Source organism: Hypanus sabinus, chromosome 4 (assembly GCF_030144855.1).
Source record: "Hypanus sabinus isolate sHypSab1 chromosome 4, sHypSab1.hap1, whole genome shotgun sequence".
NCBI lineage: Eukaryota > Metazoa > Chordata > Chondrichthyes > Myliobatiformes > Dasyatidae > Hypanus > Hypanus sabinus.
The window spans coordinates 160,676,023-160,696,264 of NC_082709.1; the positions used below are offsets into that span (position 1 = coordinate 160,676,023).

Consider the following 20,242-nt stretch of genomic DNA (forward strand, 5'->3'; position numbering starts at 1 on the left):
TGCTGCTATCTGATAGCGTTGTCAGATTTCTCCAGTTACCCCGTCCACACTGATCTGCCCGAGCAGCGTTTTCAAAAATACCCACCCTGGAAAGCGTTTGTGGAAAGCTCCGGTTTCAGGGGACAAAAACGTAGTTTTAGTGTGGGTGGAGGGTAAAAACTAAGAGAAAAAGCTTCGGTTACGGATTTATCCGGTGTAGTGTGGATGTAGCCTAAGACCTCCTCATTTAATTTCCTCAGGAAAATTGCTAATTGCCTCATGTACATTAACATCCAAATAATTTAAAGTTCAAAGTTCAAAATAAATTATATTAGCAGAGTACATATATGTCACCACATACAACCCTAAGATACTTTTTCCTGCGGGCATACTCAGCAAATCTATAGAATAGTTACTGTAATCAGGATCAATGAAAGATCAAGAAGAGCATAGAAGGCAACAAACTGCAAATGCAAATATAAATTAACAGCAATAAATAACAAGTGCATAAAATAACAAGATAAACAGTCCTTAAAGTGAGGTCATTGGTTGTGGGAACATCTCAATAAATGAGTGTAGTTATCCTCTTTTGTTCAAAGGACCTGATGGTTGAGGGATAGAAACCATTCTTTAACCTGGTGGTGTGAGTCCTGAGGCTCTTCTACCTTCAGCCTGATGGCAGCAGCAAGAAAGCCTGGATGGTGAAGATCTTTGATGATGGATGCAAAATAATGAATAACAGACCCCTGGGGCACATGTCTCCAGTCAGCGAATTGACGTACAATCCTCATTCTCTGTTTATGTATTGTAAATAATTTCTGAAATACCTTACCGTTTGGAGTTGTATTCCTCTCTGTTGCTTTATTCCACGGCAGTGGGATTAAATCTCCAGATAACTCATTCAAACCCAACGAGACTGCCTCAATCAATGTACCACAAATATTCAATACTGCATTTTAAACTGAATGTAACCTAATTTAATTTTTTGCCGGTGCATAACTTAATCTTATCAGTCTCCCTTAATTTTACAGAGGACCGTTATCGGCTAATCTGTTTACATTCAAGACCAATGGTGAGTGTACATCCAATATAACCATCTTTAATTATTTGTGCTACATACAGCTTTAAGTACTCAGCTTCTCATTTAAAAATGATGGGATCAATAATAAACTTGTATTTGTGCTGTTTGTTAAATATTAATCTTTTTTGCTTGGATACTCCTCCCTCCCAAATACAGGCACCTAGGTCTACAGATATAATTCTCTCTATTCCACAGGTCTGTGATTCATGCTGGTTAGAGTTCCAAGGGAGGTTATCACTTTATCTCAGTTTAAATGGAGGCATTCTTTCATTTTTACAGATGATTTAAATGTTTCATATTCTGAGGGGGGCCTTTATTCTATTTATATTTGAAGGATAAAGGACCAAATAATTTTCTCATGAGAAGGAACACTGATTTTTAACTTGGATAACACTGTAGATTTACCTATTATTGAGATGCTTCCTCCTTCTTGGCTCTAAGTAGAATGTGGTCTCATCCAAGCAAAATTTGCCTTACTAAAGGATAGTTTGCCTACCAAGCCAACTCCAGTAGTGGGTAATTCTTACGTCATTATAAGATACTGGCTTGTGTTTTTATTTTGTAAAGGTTGACACTTACGTACATGTGAAAACTGATGATTTTGGGTGCTTATTACATGGTCTGTAGGTTGCTATGGAACATTGGGAATGGAATCTGGCGTCATTAGAGACAGCCAGATCAATGCATCTTCAGTTTTACAGTGGCATGATCCTTCAGGAAAATTCCATGTCTGGGGGCCAGAAAAAGCACGCCTGAAGAAGCCAGGCTCCCCCTGGGCTGCATTTCACTCTGATGAAGCCCAGTGGCTACAAATAGACTTAAAGAAGGAAAAGAAAATAACAGGTAGGTTAACAGTAATTGTCCTTTTAACAGAGGTTGAACTTGTGTCCAGGTGTGTGGTTCAGGTGCAATGGCCCTGTGAGGAGACCTAGTAAAACTTATAGACCCCTTTATGGAGAAGCTGGTTATGCTGTAAAATATGGATTCCCTCATCTTAAAATTGTAGAATTGTTAAAGCATAAAATGAGGTTATTCAGTCTATTAAATTTATGACACTTCATAGTAGACCAGTCCCAGCAGTCCCAATCCTTGGCTGATTTCCCCATAGTCCTGCATTTTATTCTCTTTCAAGTGCCTATCCAATTCCCTTTTGAAGCCTCTCAGTCCACTTGGTGATACTGTTTTAGCCTCTTCTAGTCCTCTCCAACCTCTATTTAGTGCTCACTGCATCATGGTGCTTTTGGCTCTAGTATTTCATAATTAAAATTTGACCAAATATGTTATTTTTTTGTCTTCCTTTTTGAAACTAACAGAAAGATAGGCTTAAAGGCCTCCTTTTTTGACCTCAGTTTGAGACCAATAGAAACTATTAATAAACAGACAGGGTTAGAAGTCACCTACCTTAGTGTATATTGCTCAGGGAAGGATAGCATAGATTTAATAAAGGGATGTCTAATTACCCTGTTAGAAGTTTTTGATGAAGTAACAGGGTCAAAATGCATTTGATAATGTGCATTTAACAAGCACGTCATCAAGGCTGGCTGCATAACAGGAAACAGTAGTAGTACAAAATTGATTTTCAGAATGTGGTTGTCCAGTGACTGGTATTATGATCTCTGCTTTTCTTGATATATATTAATATATTTTTTATATGGTGAAATTTGCAGATGATGTAAAACCTAGAGACACAGTGACCTGTGAGGAAGATGATAGTAGACTTGAGCTGTGAAAGTGGATGGTCATGTGGCATATCAAAGATTAATGCAGTGCTATATTTTGAGTCTGAGGAGGCCCATCAGGTTCAACTTAAGTTTAGACCATAAGATCAAACTTAAAGGGAGTACAGGGATATAGAGATCTGAGAATAGATATGTGCATTGTTTGATGTAAGTGGCAGGGTAGGTTAAGTAATTGTCAAAAAAAGCAACAACATCTTGTTCTTTATAAATGGATTATTAGAGTATAAGAGCCAGGAAGATATGATAAACCTTTCTAACACAGGGAGTGTTTTGGCTACAACAGGAAGGTTATGTCCAGTTATGGTGCCAGGGTTTTAGGAAAAATGTGACGATTATGGAGAGGGTGTAGCAGAGATTTACCAAAATGATTCCAGAGATAAAAAGAATTTTAATAATGTGAATGGACTGTTCTTGGAACAAAGAGTGCAAGGAGACTAGGTAAAAAAAGATTTAAAATCATGACAGATAAAGATAGGGTAGTCAGTACACTAGACACTTCAATACAAAAGAGCTTTAAGATTTTCCCTCTGGATGGTGGCGAGAACTAGGGGGCAGAATATGAAGATTATTGGTAAAAATGAATCAAAAGTGAAATGTGGATTCTTGTGTTTTAAATAGTGAATGGTTAAGATCTGCAGTGCAATGCCAAGGGTGAACTGCAGGCCAATTTAATGGTAACAAAGCTGAAAAGTCTCTGAAAGTCAAAGATTTCCTGTAGAGTTAGAGGAGATTGCTGATGCAATTAGCTGGATTGCTTTTGTTTGTTGCTGGTACGTACTCAAGGGGCCAAATGATTTGTTTCCATGCCATAAAAGTTCCGTGACAGGATTATTATTGCTGATGCATGCACTTCATTTGAGCATCTTAAATTTGTCATGATCATAAATAGTTGATGTAGCCGCTTCAGGATTGATTACTGCACATGTTATTGGTAGGTACTGTTATCAGCTGATTCTGAACTATCACAATAGAAATAAGCGCACTTAGGAGATTCCTCAAGCATTGAACAGATACACTGCAAGAAGTAATAACTGGAAAGAACAGTTTAAAAAAAATTAGATTTTAGGCAATGGGAGGGAGGAATTGGATCAGAATTTCAAAGTTGGGATGACTAGAAATGTGAAAATAAGGACACTATTCATTGTACAGTGCCATTTACAACCATGGCAAATCAAAGTTTCAAAGTGAATTTTTTTTATCAAAGAAGGTATAAATTATACAACCTTAAGATTTGTTTGCTTACAGGCAGTTGCAAACTAAGGAATCTGAAAGAACCCAATTAAAAAGAGACCAACACCACCCCCCGCCCCCCCCCCCCCCATGTCCACAGGGAAAGAGGAAAAAAAGCACAAAACAAATCATATAAACAATACAAGCGAACAACAACAATCAGAACCAAATTGAGTCTTTAGATCCAAATCCCCGGAGTAGGCCCAAAGCCTCGGTATTCAGTTCATCATATTAGAGGGGCAAATTGCCACCAAGTTTGCAGACACAAAGCACAGCAGCCCGGCAGTCACACAGCCTTAACATCATGCAGAGAGAAGCCCTCAGACACTCTGAGGGCATTTAAATCATCTGAACCGGGCCCGCAGCCGGAGAACTGCACTGGGCTTAGATTTTGCTGCTGAATCTCTCCATGTCAGCTCAACATCCAGAGCAATACAATCTCACCCAACTCTCACCACCCTGCCCTTCCAGTCTATATAGGCCGGCATTTAGATTGTCCAAGCAATATGAGGAGTGACACGAGGACCCAGGCCTCGCTGTGGCAAATTGCTCCAGGCCTTAAACACACTGTGCATCAGTTCACTTTGGTGCAAGGTTTTTGATTATTTCAGTTGTTTATATAGATAAATGAAATAGACTAACCTAACCTCATTAACTTGAGCAAGTAACATTTGAAGTCTGTTTGTTTATAAAACAAAATGATGCTGTTTCCATTCTTAGGTATAATTACTACAGGTTCCACTCTGGGTCAATATGCTTTTTATGTCTCCGCATACCGAATCCTATCCCGTGATGAAGGAGAGGATTGGAAGGTTTATAAAGAACCAAACAGTGACCTGGACAAGGTCAGTATTGATAAGCTCTTTAACTTAAAAACATTAATTTAATTGAAGGAAGATACGAGAGTCTGGGAATGCGGGTATATCTTCGTCTTTTTGCTTTAAGCTAGGCATGCACGTGTCGTGGTAGTGCGACGACATATGCAGTTCACATATTTTTGCATATAACCATAATGGGTTATTTAAAGGAACAAGAATGCTTTATTAATTTATAATATTTATTCAATAATATTAAGCTCTGAACAATGTAGATTAGGTACTTTAATAGAAATGTGATATAAGATTTTGAAAACAGGACTTTCTAAGTGACTTTCTGCACAAATATTTTTAATATTTTGCATAAACATATTTAGGATTTTAAAATTAAACAGATCTTTTTTAAATGTACTTTCATGAATGGACAGTGACAAAAAGTGCCTTTCAGAGCATTTGATTTTCTTTTTTGGCTAGTTGATCATAGATTTCATGGAAAATCAGTGAATCTGAATCTTAAAACCTGGTGTCAATAATGCAAAGAAAAAAATCACTTTTCCAAACTCTAGAAATTTGTGACTGCAGTTTTCCTTTTATTTATTCTGATTGGAGAGAATACTATGTAACCAATATTCTTACGATTTTTTTTTGATAAATCAATGTTATCCATCCAACAAGAAGGCATCTGCCTACACATAAATAATGTGAAAGCACAAGTGGTTAGCTATACTGACAAGTATATTTATCTTATTTTATCTTCTGCTCCCGCACTCCACTACGTTTCGTAACTATCTCCCTGACTATTCCTCACACACTCAGTTGGATGCCCTGGTGTTCGCCCAACTCCTTATCCACTGTGAGGGAGCATTTCTGGCCAGCGGATACTCCAGCTGTTTCACTGATCCAATGTTCTTCTGCTGAACAGCACAGATATAATACTGGATACAAACTGTTTAGATAAATTCTGTAATTGACTGAGACTGCTTGCCCTGAGAGTAAACTCAAAGCATCACTGTTTTTCTTGAAATGTACTTCTTGAAAGAAATTTTTTGGACAAGTTTGCAACTCCATTGAACAAGCTCACATCTACCACCTGCTGTGCTGGAGATGTCAGTTACATGTTTTATGAGGGGGGAAAGAAACATTTGATTGGGATTTGTTTATGGTTGCAGAAGGATTGTGAAGTCTTCCGTGTTACCACCAATCTGCTACTCTGATCTTAGCTTGATTGTTGTACAACAAAAAGGGGGGTGGGAATGGAAAAACAATGAAATAACAAAATAATAGAAACATATTCACTATCAGAAAGAAAATCTAACTACTTCAGATTTTTTTTTTCAATTTTTCTCAGATTTTCCAAGGAAATGCTAACAATTACCAAGAGGTTCGGAACAACTTCATCCCACCTATTATGGCCCGCTACATCCAGATCAATCCAGTGCAGTGGCATCAGAAGGCAGCACTAAAAGTAGAGCTATTGGGGTGCCAGCCACTCCAACCATCTTTGGGTAAGACTTCATTAAAGTGCCAGGTAAAGTCAAATTACATGAAACTTCTAATATCCATGGCAGGATCTTTTCTGGTGATTAAAAGTGCCAGTCTCCTTCAAAGTTGGAATGCAACAAAACTTTTATTCTTATAGGGCTTAAAATTGCTGAAATCCAACTTGGGACTACAGCTTGCTAAACCTTGTGTAGAAAATATTGCTAGTTTGGTAATGCCAAATTTGGCATAGCAAAAATAAGTAAGTTCTTCCCATGTGCTTCACCTTTAACTTTGTCAAAAACAGATGTAAACTAGGCCAGTGCCAGGATAAACTTGGGCAAGGCATTTTGTTGAGTAGGTTATCAGATGTAAAGCTTTCATATATGGTAAACATGGTCATTCATATAGAATGATAAAGGGGAGAAAAATAAGTTGGAAGCTGACAATGGTTGACAGATTTACACTACAAAAGTGACACACAAAATACTGGAGGAACTCAGCAGGTCAAGCTGCATCTATGGAAACGAAGAAACAATTGATGTTTCAGGTCAAGACCCTTCTTCGGGACTGGAAAGTAAGTGGAAAGATGGCAGAATAAAAAGGTGGGAGGAGGGAAGGAGAAGGTGGTAGGTACAGCCTAGTGGGTAGGAAAGATAAAGGGTTGGAGAGGAAGGAATCTGATGGGAGAGGAGAGAGTTCAGGGTAGGTGATGGGCAGGTGAGAAAAAGTAAGAGACCAGAGTGAGGAATAGAAGGGAATAAGGGATTTTTTTAATTAGAAGGAGAAACCAATATTCATGCTATCAGGGTGGAGTCTATCCAGATAGAATATAAGGTCTGACACAAAGGTTGAGGGTGTTGTGGATAGTCTGGAGGGTTGTCAGAGGTTACAACAGGACTTTGATAGGATGCAGAACTGGGCTGAGAAGTGGCAGATGGAGTTCAACCCAGATAAGTGTGAGGTGGTTGATTTTAGTAGGTCAAATATGATGGCAGGATATAGTATTAATAACAAGACTCTTGGCAGTGTGGAGGATCAGAGGGATCTTGGGGTCCATAGGATGCTCAAAGCAGCTGCGCAGGTTGACTCTGTAGTTAAGAAGGCATGCAGTGTATTGGCCTTCATCAATCATGGAATTGAATTTAGGAGTCGAGAGGTAATGTTGCAGCCATATAGGACCCTGGTCAGACCCCACTTGAAGTACTGTGCTCAGTTCTGGTCATCTCACTACAGGAAGGATGTGGAAACCGTAGAAAGGGTGCAGAGGAGATTTACAAGGATGTTGCCTGGATTGGGGAGCATGCCTTATGAGAATAGGTTGAATGAACTCGGCCTTTTCTCCTTGGAGCAACGGAGGATGAGAGGTGACCTGATAGAGGTATATAGAATAATGAGAGGCATTGATTGTGTGGATAGTCAGAGGCTTTTTCCCAGGGCTGAAATGGCTGCCACAAGAGGACACAGGCTTAAGGTGCTTGGGAGTAGGTACAAAGGAGATGTCAGGAGTAAGTTTTTTACGCAGAGACTGGTGAGTGCATGGAATGGGCTGCCAGCAATGGTGGTGGAGGCGGATACAATAGGGTCTTTCTTATTAAGAGACTTTTGGATAGGTACGTGGAGGTTAGAAAAGTGGAGGTCTATGGGTAAGCCTAGTAATTTCTATGATAAGGACATGTTCAGCACAACTTTGTGGGCTGAAGGGCCTGTATTGTGCTGTAGGTTTTCTATGTTTCTATAAGGTGTTGCTCCTTCACCCTGAGGGTAGCCTTATCTTGGCAGTCTACTTGAAGCAATTGTCTTCATAATATTTCAAGCAGGCTGTCTTTGGCAAAACAATGCAGGAGCCACATTAACTCGTGCACTGAGTTATATTGTAAGAACAAAATTGTCTACTACTCCTTAATAGTTTGTGTTCCCACTCAAATTTCATTCTCTTTAATTCACAATCTAGCTCTCTTTACCTGATTCAACCTGGATTGAAGTTGTCCTGCTTTAAGTGAGCTGCACGCACGGGGGCAATTTGCAGTATTTTTGGATAGATGCCAGGTTGTAACAGCCTGGCTGAAGACACTACTAGTTCTGGAACACACCTGCTTTGTTACCTGCTCCCAAAGCCTTTGCTGTATCCAGTGGAGTAAATTAAATTGGCTGAAGACTGGCTTTCTTTTTAGTTTTTTTATTCAATATGAATATGAGACAGAAGTTGGAAAATGGGAGTCGCTCTTTGATGTCAGGTCCAGGATGTATACTACTTCAATTTGAATGTAGCAGGAATAGTACAACTGAGTTGCATTTAAAAGTCACCAACTGAGGTTGGTCTTGTGTCAAAGTAGGCCAGATCATGTAAGCTTGGGATACTTTCTTCCCTGAAAGATATTTGGGAACCAGATGTTTTTACATCATCTTTGTTGTTGTTTTTCCAAATCTCAGATGATTAACTAAACTTAAATTCCACAGTTGCCTTGGCGGAATTTGAACTCAAGTCTCTGGATAGATAGTTTAGGCCTGTGGATTAGTAATCCAGTAATTTAACCACTGCACCACCAACATGGTTTTTAAAATTTTGTTTTAAATGGTAACCCAGGGATGGGAATTTGATGCTGATTTTCTCTGAAGTGCATTTGTTTTTTGCTAATGGTATTACCTTGGCAATGGATGTACTCAGGTCTTCTATTCTCTGGAACTGTTGACTTGGTCTGTTTCAGGACAACTGGTGCAAACACGTTTGTCAATGATAGTGTAGGAAGTTCTTTCATTGTTGCTTACATGTTGAGGTTCCGAGTGTACAATAATTGGTATTCTGGTCAGTTTTTTCCTTAGGAAAACACAAAACCATAGAGTTGTTTCCAGAGTATAGAAAAGAAAACTGGTATTTTCGATAGAGTCATCACAAATTTAATAAATATTTTATATGTATTTATATAAATCATTGTATAAAAATAAACATTTAAATGATTTCCTGACTACTTCTCTTGTGTTACTACACAATTTCTGATATGTGTTGCAGCTCGAGCTCCAGCTCAATCTCGACCTCCTTTGCTCAGGACAGAAATCACTCCAAAGTTTGAAAAAACTACATTTACACCAGATGTCAAGAACAATTCAGTGACTCCCAAGGTGTCCAAAGGTAAACGAAAGCCATCTGTGATGCCCTTTATTAAGTGAAATGTGACTCCGTTAGAAACGTAGCAAGTCAAGTCCATTGATGTATAATTGATGTAATTAGTGTAATTGATGACTGAATGATATGCAAATCACTAATATATATGGTGGTGTGCAAGTTCACACTTATTTAAGGTCAGATGATAGACAGTGCAGCAGAACATTGCACAATAATTGGAGAAGACTACCAGTGTTCATTTTACCAGAAAAAAATGATGAAATTGTGTAAAATAATCCTTAAAGCACTAGTAAAATACTAAAAATACTGTTCCATTTAAACAACATTCAAGGAATCATTTTGAAGCTGTGGTGTGTGTGTGTTACAAGAAATATCATGATTTTTGCCTGTGATAAACAGCCCATTTTTCTACGTCAGTAGAAACAACAGTAGTACTTAATTCAGTCCCAATAAAACAGAGAAAATCCTGCAAGTGAATGCAAAATTTAACTAATGGCCAGTCTGTTTTAATGTTCAACTATTTTCATGATAAAATCTTCTCTTGATTATTCTTTCTCACTCTTCCCAACCTCCTTGCCGGAAAATTATAGCCAATAGCTGAGTGTAATTCGCCATAGCAAGTCACACCAGACCCTCCCAGTTGTTCACTGTTGGTATATAATATGGAATAGTATATGTTAACAAGCTATTCTTAAGAAAGAGGGCGAACGCAGAAGTTGAACTTCTGGTCCCCATTACTTGGATTCAGGTCAGCTGACATTGGTTTACAAAGCACCACATGAAGATTTATTCTGGGTACTTCACTGACTAAATGAAGTTATCGAGAATTATACCCATGCCCCATTATTAATCCTTTGGGTCAGGATGTGTGGCAGATTCCCAAATGAAACTCAGTTGCCTACTGTTAACCTCCTGTTTTCATTGATGGTGTTTTTAAATGCTTTTCTATTCAAAATGATACTGTAAATCAACAGTGTGGTAATCCAGTTAATTTGGTCAAGTATAAGGATGTTTTATTGACCACAATTGCAGTTTGCAATAAAAATATAAATGTTAAGATGCAAAGTTAACCACACAGTTTGTTTCAAACTAAGGCTTGCTAGGATAACCTTTTCCAGTGCATTATATACTGCACGTTTGTAAGCTTTTTTCCTTTTTATATTCATTCCCAGCTCTAATTTGACATGATCTTAGATGAAGAACAAGATCAATTTCTTACATGTGCACCCAATATTTTGTAAATCATTAATTCATTATCAGCTTGCAGGAGATGTACATCAGTTGAGGTAACTTTTGCACATGTTGAATTTGTTTTACTAGACAGGTTGATAAAGTTTTAAAGTTTTTTACATTGGTCTCTCATGTTTAAGATCGATCATGCATACTCAATTCAGGATTGCAGAGTATTATCCTATCTACAGTAACTGTACAAATATACCTGACATTGAAGTTTTGATTGCAGTGCACAATCAGAAATTCTAAATACAAATATTACAGGTTTCCCAGATGCTTCAACAGAATTTAAAATATAATCTAAGTTTGTATTTCCAATTTAAGTATAGTAATATGAGATTGCAGGTCTTTATTATATATATAAAAATGTTAGTCTGCACTTGGCTGTGGCTGAATTGCAGCTGTTTTCAATGGATTTCAGATGTGGCGTTGGCTGCTGTCCTGGTGCCTGTATTAGTCATGGTTCTCACTGCTTTTATAATGGTCCTTGTATGTGGCTGGCATTGGAGAAACAGGTGAGCATGTGGATCGCCAAAACACTGCAATCACATAAATAATGTTTATATACTTTAGGAAAAAATGAAGAGCCTTGTTAAAGCTATTGGAATATTTTTCCTTTGGCCCTGGTAATTAAGTAGCAAGATTTTTTTCAGTAAATTGCTTGTTTGTATGTTTTAAGAAACCCTGAAACTTATTGTTTTTGAGGAATGCATGTAATAAAATTATGGAAAAATTGGTTGTAACTTTAATAGATAATTTTTATGCTGTCACGATTTTTTACGTGGACTCTACTCACATCTAGATGCACAACTGTTTATTGCTGGTAATGTACGTTTTTAATTTCCTGTCTGATGCAGTATGTATATGTATGAAGTATTATTCACAACTGGGCAGCTAGTAATTGAAGTTTTTTTTTGCCCATTACAGAAAGAAACCTGTTGAAGGACCATACAGTCTGCCTTATTGGGATCGAGCAGGTAGGTGTTGACTTTTCATCATAGTGAGCCTGTAGGGAAACTAGCTTTTCTTCCAAAGTAATGATATTTCACTGATGTATTACTCCAGCTTGGGTGTTCCAGCAGTGGGAGCTTCAGTGAACTTTATGATTGGCAGTTGCTAAGGTACAAAACAATTCCATTGCTGTTGTAGTAACAATATTTTCAGACCATATTCATAAAATTATAGTGTTTCCCATCATTTCCTAAGTGAAATTCATGTGAACTCTGTAGTTACTTTTTGAAAATCTTAAGAAAAACTTAAAGGTATAGGGACAAGACCCGCACTGTAGGCACCAACAGAACCATATTGGAAAGTACTGACCAGGTGGCACAAAAAGTTGTAAACTAGGAATTACAGACTGAAAGACAGAAAGCTGGTGTTTTGAAATGGGCCTCAAAGGGGGAAAAAAAGGAAGTAAACATTCAATAAAACACTAGATACTGTTTTTATTAAATATATTTAAGTTTTGAGTTACTGGTTGTCAATAGTTCTTTCTGAATGCATACGCCCATATAACTGTCTCTGTTCTATACAATTCATTATTTTATTGGAAGTAATATTTCTACATTTCGTTCTGGTGCAGTAGAGTTCAAAGTTTTAAGATTCCTACCATAGGGATTTTAAAAAGAATATACATGATGGGGCTACAGCTGAAAGAGTTTACAATTCAGGTCAGTAACAAAACAAGTTAGGGGCACAATAATGCAATCCATAATGTAACATTGTGAAACACAAAGGTCTAACTCCATTAAACAAAACTGGCTTTAAGTATAGTAGATGTGAGGGGAAGCTGACATGATCAAAGAATTCTGTTAGTTTAACATGAGGGGGCCATATTGGTAGCAGGTGATGGCACAGTTCTCTATTGCTGATTCTTATACACACAAGTACAGAGGTGTACAGGAACATTTTTGTTGTGAACAAAAATTTAAAAATATATATAACAAGAAGAAAGTCTTGCAATCCAGGCCTTTTTGCAATTTGAAATGAAAGATGGGATTCCATTAACATTTTTATTCATGGCATTTTGGATACGTACTAGAAGAGGTAATTGATGACACTGGCTAATGTGTAGGGGAGTGAGATTAACTGGGTAAATCTTCACTTGGACTGACACAGGCAAAATTTCTGGAAGGTTCTCCTTCCATTAACTAAATTATTGCCCATTATGCCTTCTGGCACTTAGGACAGCAATGAAGGTCCTCCATCTCAGGCTGTGTCAGAGCTTCTTCTCGTTTTTCATCTCACTAAGATGCAGAAGGATTCTTCATTGCTGTTTCTGTAACAATTTTGTTTCACCACTCAGGGTTGTTAGCCCTGAGCTGAACCCCCGAACCCGAACACACTTAGTCTGCCCTCTACCCTTTGACCTTTTTGGCATGGGTGACCCTACTAAGAGCCACAGCATAAAGCTGTGACTCCAGCCATCATAGCTGTCTGGGTCATTGCTCCAAACCACAACAAGTTGCAGTCCTCTTGAAGGTCCTTTCACTAAAATCGTTCTAAAATTCTAAAGAGGGTCAGACAGAGGCAGTTTAAATAAATAGTAAGTCCAAACAGGAAATCGCTCTAAGCAAATGTATGTTGCAGCAAATTTATTAAGTTACTGGTTTAGACAGAAAATTATCTTTGGATTAGATGGGAAAGGCTCAGAGTTGATCTACCTGCATCATCATGACTACTTGTTGCAAAGTGCATCTCTCCTTATAACTACCAAAGTTGATGATATTTGGAGAGCAAAGTAAGTCCGTTTCACTCAGTATGTCACAATGTTACTCACCTGGAATTATGGTACAGGCTGGTGGAAGGGAATGAAGCAGTTTTTGCCTGCAAAGAACGCTGAGTCTGACGACACTTCAGTGCGCTACACCAGCAGTGAGATGAACCGGCTGAGAGCCCGAAATGGCAGTACAGTGATCCAGACAGAATCTGCAGGTATTCCAGAAGGATAAATGGTTACTAAAGGCCTAATGCCATGAAGCTACTCACCATAACATAAACTTAATGGCATTTAAGCTTATGGTCTCAAATGCAGAATGAAGTGATGTACAGGAAAATTGCTGCTGTTTTCAATCACCTTTCCTATCAGAATATATTGCTGCGAATCTAGCACCTCTCCTGTGGGCTGCATCTGCTTGGTGGAAAGAGATGAAATGCTTTTTGTCTTGTCTTTGTTTTCATGTTTTGCTTTAACTTTCATATCTTTTCCTTCTGGAAAGTGGTTTCTGATCCACAGATATGAATTATTCAGCCGGGTTCTATTTATTAGAGATGGTCTTGCAGCAATAGTCCACAACAGTCAGACTTACTATAAGAGACCCATAGCTGACTTTCGTACTTCCTAACTCAGGGGTTTTGAACCCTTGTTTCCTTTGTTGTTTTAATTTTCTTAGATGGGAATAAGGTACAGAAAATTCTTGATGCAGAATATTTAATATTAATCATAGAATCGTACAGCATGGAAACAAGACATTTGGCCCAACTTGTCCACATTGCGCAGTGGGCATCCTTATGAACCCCATCTCCCAGGATTATGTCTATAACCCTCTGTGCGTAAGCAATTGAAATGTTCATCCAAACACTTGTTAAATGTGGTCAGTGACCCATCTTCACTTAGACTGTATTACAGGTACTCGCCACTATGTGAAGAAGTTTTCCCCCTCATATCCCTTCTAAGCCTCTTCCCCTTACTCTGAATCTCTGTCATGTAGTTTTATCTAGCTCCTGCAGTCCATCCTATCTATACCTTTTATACTTTATATGCCTCAGTCATATTCCCTCGTAACTTCCTTTGCTTCATAGAGAAAAGATCTAGCTTCTCCATTCTTTCCACATAACTGATCTACTCAACCCAGGCAACAACCTGGTAAATTTTCTCTCTTGACAGCACCATCATATCCCTCCCATACGTTGGTGACTAGAATTGCACGCAGTACTCCAGCTGAGGTCTGACCATGGTTTTATAAAGTTTCTGGGTTCAGTGCTCAGATTAATGTATGCTTTCTTAGGCACTCTGTCCCAGCATTGCCACCTTCAAGGATCTATGTGTCTGTTTGTCTGTTCCTCAACAACCGCTCAAGCCCTACTATTCAAGGAGCATGTTCTATCCTCATTGGTGCTCCCAAATGCATCATCTTGCATTTGGGAGAAAAAAGCTCTTATTTTACAGCCCATTTCATCCAAACGTTGACATCACTTTGCAGCCTAAGACTACCTACCAGTCTTCAATCCACCAATCTTTATATCATTCATAATTGCCTTTAGCATCCATATGCTAAACTTTGCTGCATGCCTTAACTCATCAAGACCCAGTTATCTCTCAGATAATCGAATCATCAATTTAAAAAATCATATCTTTATTTTCCAATCCCTCTTCAATTTTATTCCTTCTGATCTTAATGTCATTTTCTCTTTGAATCCCATGTATGTGCGCAGTTCAAATTCCAGTGTTTTGATCGTTCTCAGATTTGTTTTTTTCATCTTTAACAACTGCAAACTTTGCTGATGACAAGCCCAACACTGTAGAAGTACATCTCTAACTAAATTATCTCCCATTTTGTTCCCGTCTTGAAAAGCTCCTTAAATTCTAGTTAAAGTATCTTGATTTTTCTTCTCCAATATTTCCTCAAGGTCAATTTTTTGTGTGATAACTAACCTGTGAATACCTTAAAATACTTTGCTATGTGTAACAGTTGCAAAAAAAGAGTTTGTGAAACCTTTGAAATTACCTGGTTTTCTGCAATAATTACTCATAAAATTTGGTCAGGTCTTCATCTTGTTCACAATAGTAGACAAACACAATCTGCCTAAATGAGTAACACACAAACAATTGTACTTTTCATGTCTTAAATAATTATTCACAGTCCAGGCTGGAAGAAGTATGTAAACCCTTGTATTTAATAATTGGTAGAACCTCATTTAGCACCAATAACCTTCACCAAATGTTTCTTGTAGCTGCTGATTAGACATGCACAACAAGGAGGAGGAATTTTGGACCATTCCTCCATACAAAGCTGTTTCTGTTCATCAATGTTTGTAAGATACTTTGCATGAACAGCCCTCTTCAGATCATGCCACAGCATCTCAATTGGGTTAAAGCTCTGACTTGGCCATTCCAAAACACAAATTTTCTTCTTTTTAAACCATTCTGTTGTTAATTTACTCTTGTGTTTCAGTTTGTCTTGTTGCATCATCCAACTTCTATTAAGCTTCAGGTGATGGACCATCACCCTGACATTCTCCTGTGAAATGTCTGGATACAATTTTGAATTCATTGATCCCTTAACGATTACAAGCTGTCCAAGCATGGAGGCAGCATAGTGGTCCCAAACCATAATACTCCTTCAACCATGCTTCACAGTTGGGGTGAGGTTTTGGTATTGATGTGTATTTCTACCAGGAAGTTCAATTTTTGTCTCATTTGCCCACAGAACATTATCTCAGAAGCTCTATTCTGGGAACATTGTCCCACTCTTCAAGAAGGGAGGGGGGGGCAGAAGAAAGGAAACTATAGGCCAGTTAATCTGACCTCAGTGGTTAGGAAGATGTTGGATTCGATTCTTAAGGATGTGGTTTTGAGGTACTTGGAGGTAAATGATAAATTAGGCTGTAGTCAGCCTGGCTTTCTCAAGGGAAAATGTTTCATGATAAATTTGTTGGAATTGTTTGAAGAAAAAACAAGCAGGATAGACAAAGGAGAATCTGTTGATGTTGTGTATTTGGATTTTCAGAAGCCCTTTGACAGGGTACCGCACATGAGCCTGCTTTACAAGCTGCAAACCTGTGGTATTACAGGAAAGAATCTAGTATGAATAAAGCAGTGGCTGATTGACTGGAGGCAAAGAGTGGGGGAGAAAAGGGAGTCATTTCTGGTTGGCTACCAGTGACTAATGGCGTTCCACAGGGTTCTGTGTTGGGACTGATTATTTTTACATTATACGTCAGTGATTTGGATGAAGGAATTAATGGCTTTGTTGCAAAGTTCACAGGCGATTCAAACATAGGTGGAGGGGCAGGTGGCTTTGAGGAAATAGAGAGGTTACAGAAGGGCAGACAGATTAGGAGAATGGGCAAAGAAGTGGCAGATGGAATACAGTGTTGGGAAGTGCATGGTCATGCACCTTGTGAGAATAAATGAAAGGGTTGACTATTTTCTGAATGGAGAGAAGACTCAAAGATCTGAGGTGCCAATCCTTTGTGCCGATTCCCTAAAGGTTAATTTGCAGATTGAATCTGCGGTAAGGAAGGCAAATATGATATTAGCATTCATTTCAAGAGGACTAGAATATAAAAACAAGGATCTTATGTTGAGACTTTATAAAGCACTGGTGAGGACTCACTTGGAGTATCGTGAGCAGTTTTGGGCCCTTTATCTTATTAGAAAGGATGAGTTGAAACTGGAGAGGGTTCAAAGGAGGTTCATGAAAATAATTACAAAATTAAATGGCTTGTGGTATGAAGAGTGTTTGGTGGCTCTGGGGCTGTATTCACTGGATTTCAGAAGAATGAGGGGTGACCTCATTGAAACCTATTGAATAATGAAAGGCCTTGATGGGGTGGGTATGGAGAGGATTTTTCCTATGGTGGGAGTGTCTAGGACCAGAGGACACAATCTCCGAGCAGAGAGGTGTCCTTTTATAACAGCGATGAGAAGGAATTTCTTTCACCAGAGAGTAGTGGATCTGGAATTCACACAATGGAGTCCAAGTCTTTATGTGTATTTAAGGCAGATGTTGCTAAGTTCTTGATTGGTCAGAGCATGAAGGGATATGGGCAGAAGGCAGAAGATTGGGCTGAGGAAAAATAGATGAACTGTGATGAAATGGTGGAGCAGACTTGATGGGCCTAATTCTGCTTCTGTATCTTATGGTCTTACGGTCTAAGCGTTGTGGAACATCCAGGTGGTCTTTTGCAAACTTGAGACATGCTGCAATTTTTTTTTGGAGAATAGTGGTTTCCTCCATGGTGTCTTTCCATGAATACATTTCTTGGTCAGTGTTTTTCTTATAGTGGACACATGAACAGAGACTTTAGCAGGTTCTAGAGCTTTCTGACTCATGTCTTTTTTATAGGGCAGGAAAGCTCGACAGCCCACACCTTCAATCTCACCTCATTGATTGGAATACCTGACTCCAAATAGCTTTTGTAGAAGGCATTACCTAGAGGTTCACAAACTTTTTTGAACTTAGATTGTGATTGTTTAAATGGTGTACTCAGTATTGACAAATACAAATACAATTGTTTGTGTGTTACTAGTTTAGGTAGATTGTGTTTGTCTACTATTGTGGCTTAGATGAACATAAGACCATCTTTTATGAGTAATTAATGCAGAAATTTTGGTAATTGCAAAGGGTTCACAAACTTTTCCTTGCATCTGTACATTTTTCCTCATCTAGCAATGTCTAAGATTTGTGGGAGAGGGATTTAGCTTGATATTATTTTCTTTCTCTTAAGTTTCATCCACTTCAGCCTCATGGCATTGGGCCAAATACTTTTGCAAAATATTTTTCTGACTGTTTCTATCTCAATCAAATGATAACAAGTACATGTTACATTCTGTTGTTTAACAATAAATGAATTTCAAACATGTATTAATTATTTGCCAGTTTATTCATGTAAAAGTATCAGCTGTGGATAAATGTCAAATTTGTAAAACTAAAATTAAAGGATGTAACCTGAAAGGTCCTCCCTGTATGTGCCATAGAAACAAAATCAGTTCTCAATAGAATTAAAAATGTAAATTTACAGAACAAAGCTAATTTTAAGCCAGTCACCTTTCCAAACACTACTAAATTAGTTTTGCTAGAATTGATCATCTACCCTACTTTTCCCTTCCCAGAACAACTGCCCTTGCTTTATATCATGGTGTCGGCCTTATCCAAATACAGTGGATTCCAGTTACTTGGGGCACACTGGGATCAATGGCTCCTCCATTTAGTTGAAGTTTCATGAAAATAGTTTTTAAAAATGTGTAAAAACAAACTACCATTTAATTGGTTATCAAATTATGTACTTCAATGAAGTACAGAACAAATTAGAACACGACAAATGCTACTATCGTACTATAGAAGTATGTATCGTTCCTAATAGTTATAGATGTTGGGATTCATCTAGGGTACGCTGCTGTGTTCTTTTGATTGACTGTAAGTGGACAAAATTAGCATAGAAATCTAGTGCAGATAATGGACTGCCTTGATACAATGCTGTCACCAATTCCAAAACTTCATTTTAATTTTAATGTTTAAGATGATTATCGATACCTTCAAATTTTTTGCAATTTTTTTGTATCTTTTTGAAGTTCATTTTCATTTTCCCTCCCGGCTATATCTGGCATCTCCAAGCCTGAATGCTTGAACCTGCAGTAAGCAAAACAGTTCCAAATTGTCATACTGTTTATTTTTCACCAACTATCAGTGACAAAAGTCACTGCTTTTCAAACACACACAACTGATGCTATTTAAAAACTGTAAACCCTTAGTGTGTAGTGTCTAACAGCCACACAAATGCATGCGACTGACACTACTCAGAAACTGTTCAGCAATGGTCTCATCCTAATTAAGTGACATAGTGTCATGGTGAATCTTGGTAATACACACAAAATGCTGGAGGAACGCAGCAGGCCAGACAGCGTCTATAAAAAAGAGTAAACAGTCGACGTTTCGGGCCAAGACCCTTCATCGAGACTGGAAAAATGGAGATGAGAAGTCAGAGTAAGAAGGTGGGCAGGGGGAGGAAGAAGTACGGGTAGTAGGTGGTAGGTGAAACCGGGAGCTGGTTGAGTTGAAGTAAAGAGCTGGGAAGTTGATTGGTGAAAGAAATATAGGGCTGGAGAAGAGGGAATCCGATAGGAGAGGACAGAAGGCTATGGAAGAAAGGAAAGGGAGAGGAGCACCAGAGGGCGGTGATGGGCAGGTAAAGGAGATGGTGTGAAAAAGAGAAATGGGAATGGTGAAGGGAGGCGGTGGGTAATTACCAGAAGTTCAAGAAATCAATGTTCATACTATCAGATTGGAGGCTACCCAGATGGAGTATAAGGTGCTACTCCTTCAACCTGAGTGTGGCTTCATCACAGCAGTAGAGGAGGCCATGGACTGGCATGTTGGAATGGGAAGTAGAATTGGGAGCCACTGGGAGATCTCAGCTATTTGATTAGGTTTTGTTTTTTAAGAATTGTCACCAAATATGTGGCTGCTCTGGTTAACCGATGGCCCAATTAACCAGAATCCACTATATCTTTAAATCCTATTTCTTTTAACAAGACACTTACTACAACATTCCCCTTGTGGCTCCACTAGCTCAGAGTTCACAGCTCCATTCCCCACAACCAGTTCTGCTGAATAATTTTGAGGGATCTTTATTAATTATTTGCTTCATATTAATATTTATCCTCTGGCGGCTCCTGCACAATGGTGTGGGTCTGTAGTTTGAGGTCAGCAGACTTTGGCTCAATGCTAATTATGGGTAAACAGTGGCAATAACACATTGCTGTCTTGCACTCTTAATTCCAAGTGAGTTGCTAAATAGTTTCAACTGAAATAGAAATGGAGATATATTCATCAGTAGT

General features: G+C 38.4%; 1 protein-coding gene across 2 annotated transcripts in view; it reads left to right on the forward strand.

Annotated features, from left to right (window-relative positions):
• The window catches only part of dcbld2 (discoidin, CUB and LCCL domain containing 2), a 98,686-nt gene that overhangs the window by 71,450 nt on the left and 6,994 nt on the right, over positions 1-20,242 (forward strand). Inside the window, exons 7-14 of one of the 2 annotated variants that reach the window (XM_059968616.1) lie at positions 1,011-1,051; positions 1,688-1,903; positions 4,750-4,874; positions 6,193-6,349; positions 9,334-9,453; positions 11,102-11,195; positions 11,608-11,657; positions 13,477-13,614. In XM_059968616.1, coding sequence (XP_059824599.1) covers positions 1,011-1,051; positions 1,688-1,903; positions 4,750-4,874; positions 6,193-6,349; positions 9,334-9,453; positions 11,102-11,195; positions 11,608-11,657; positions 13,477-13,614 — 941 coding nt within the window. The remainder of the gene's footprint in view (positions 1-1,010; positions 1,052-1,687; positions 1,904-4,749; positions 4,875-6,192; positions 6,350-9,333; positions 9,454-11,101; positions 11,196-11,607; positions 11,658-13,476; positions 13,615-20,242) is intronic. The other variant, XM_059968618.1, reaches the window with a different exon arrangement.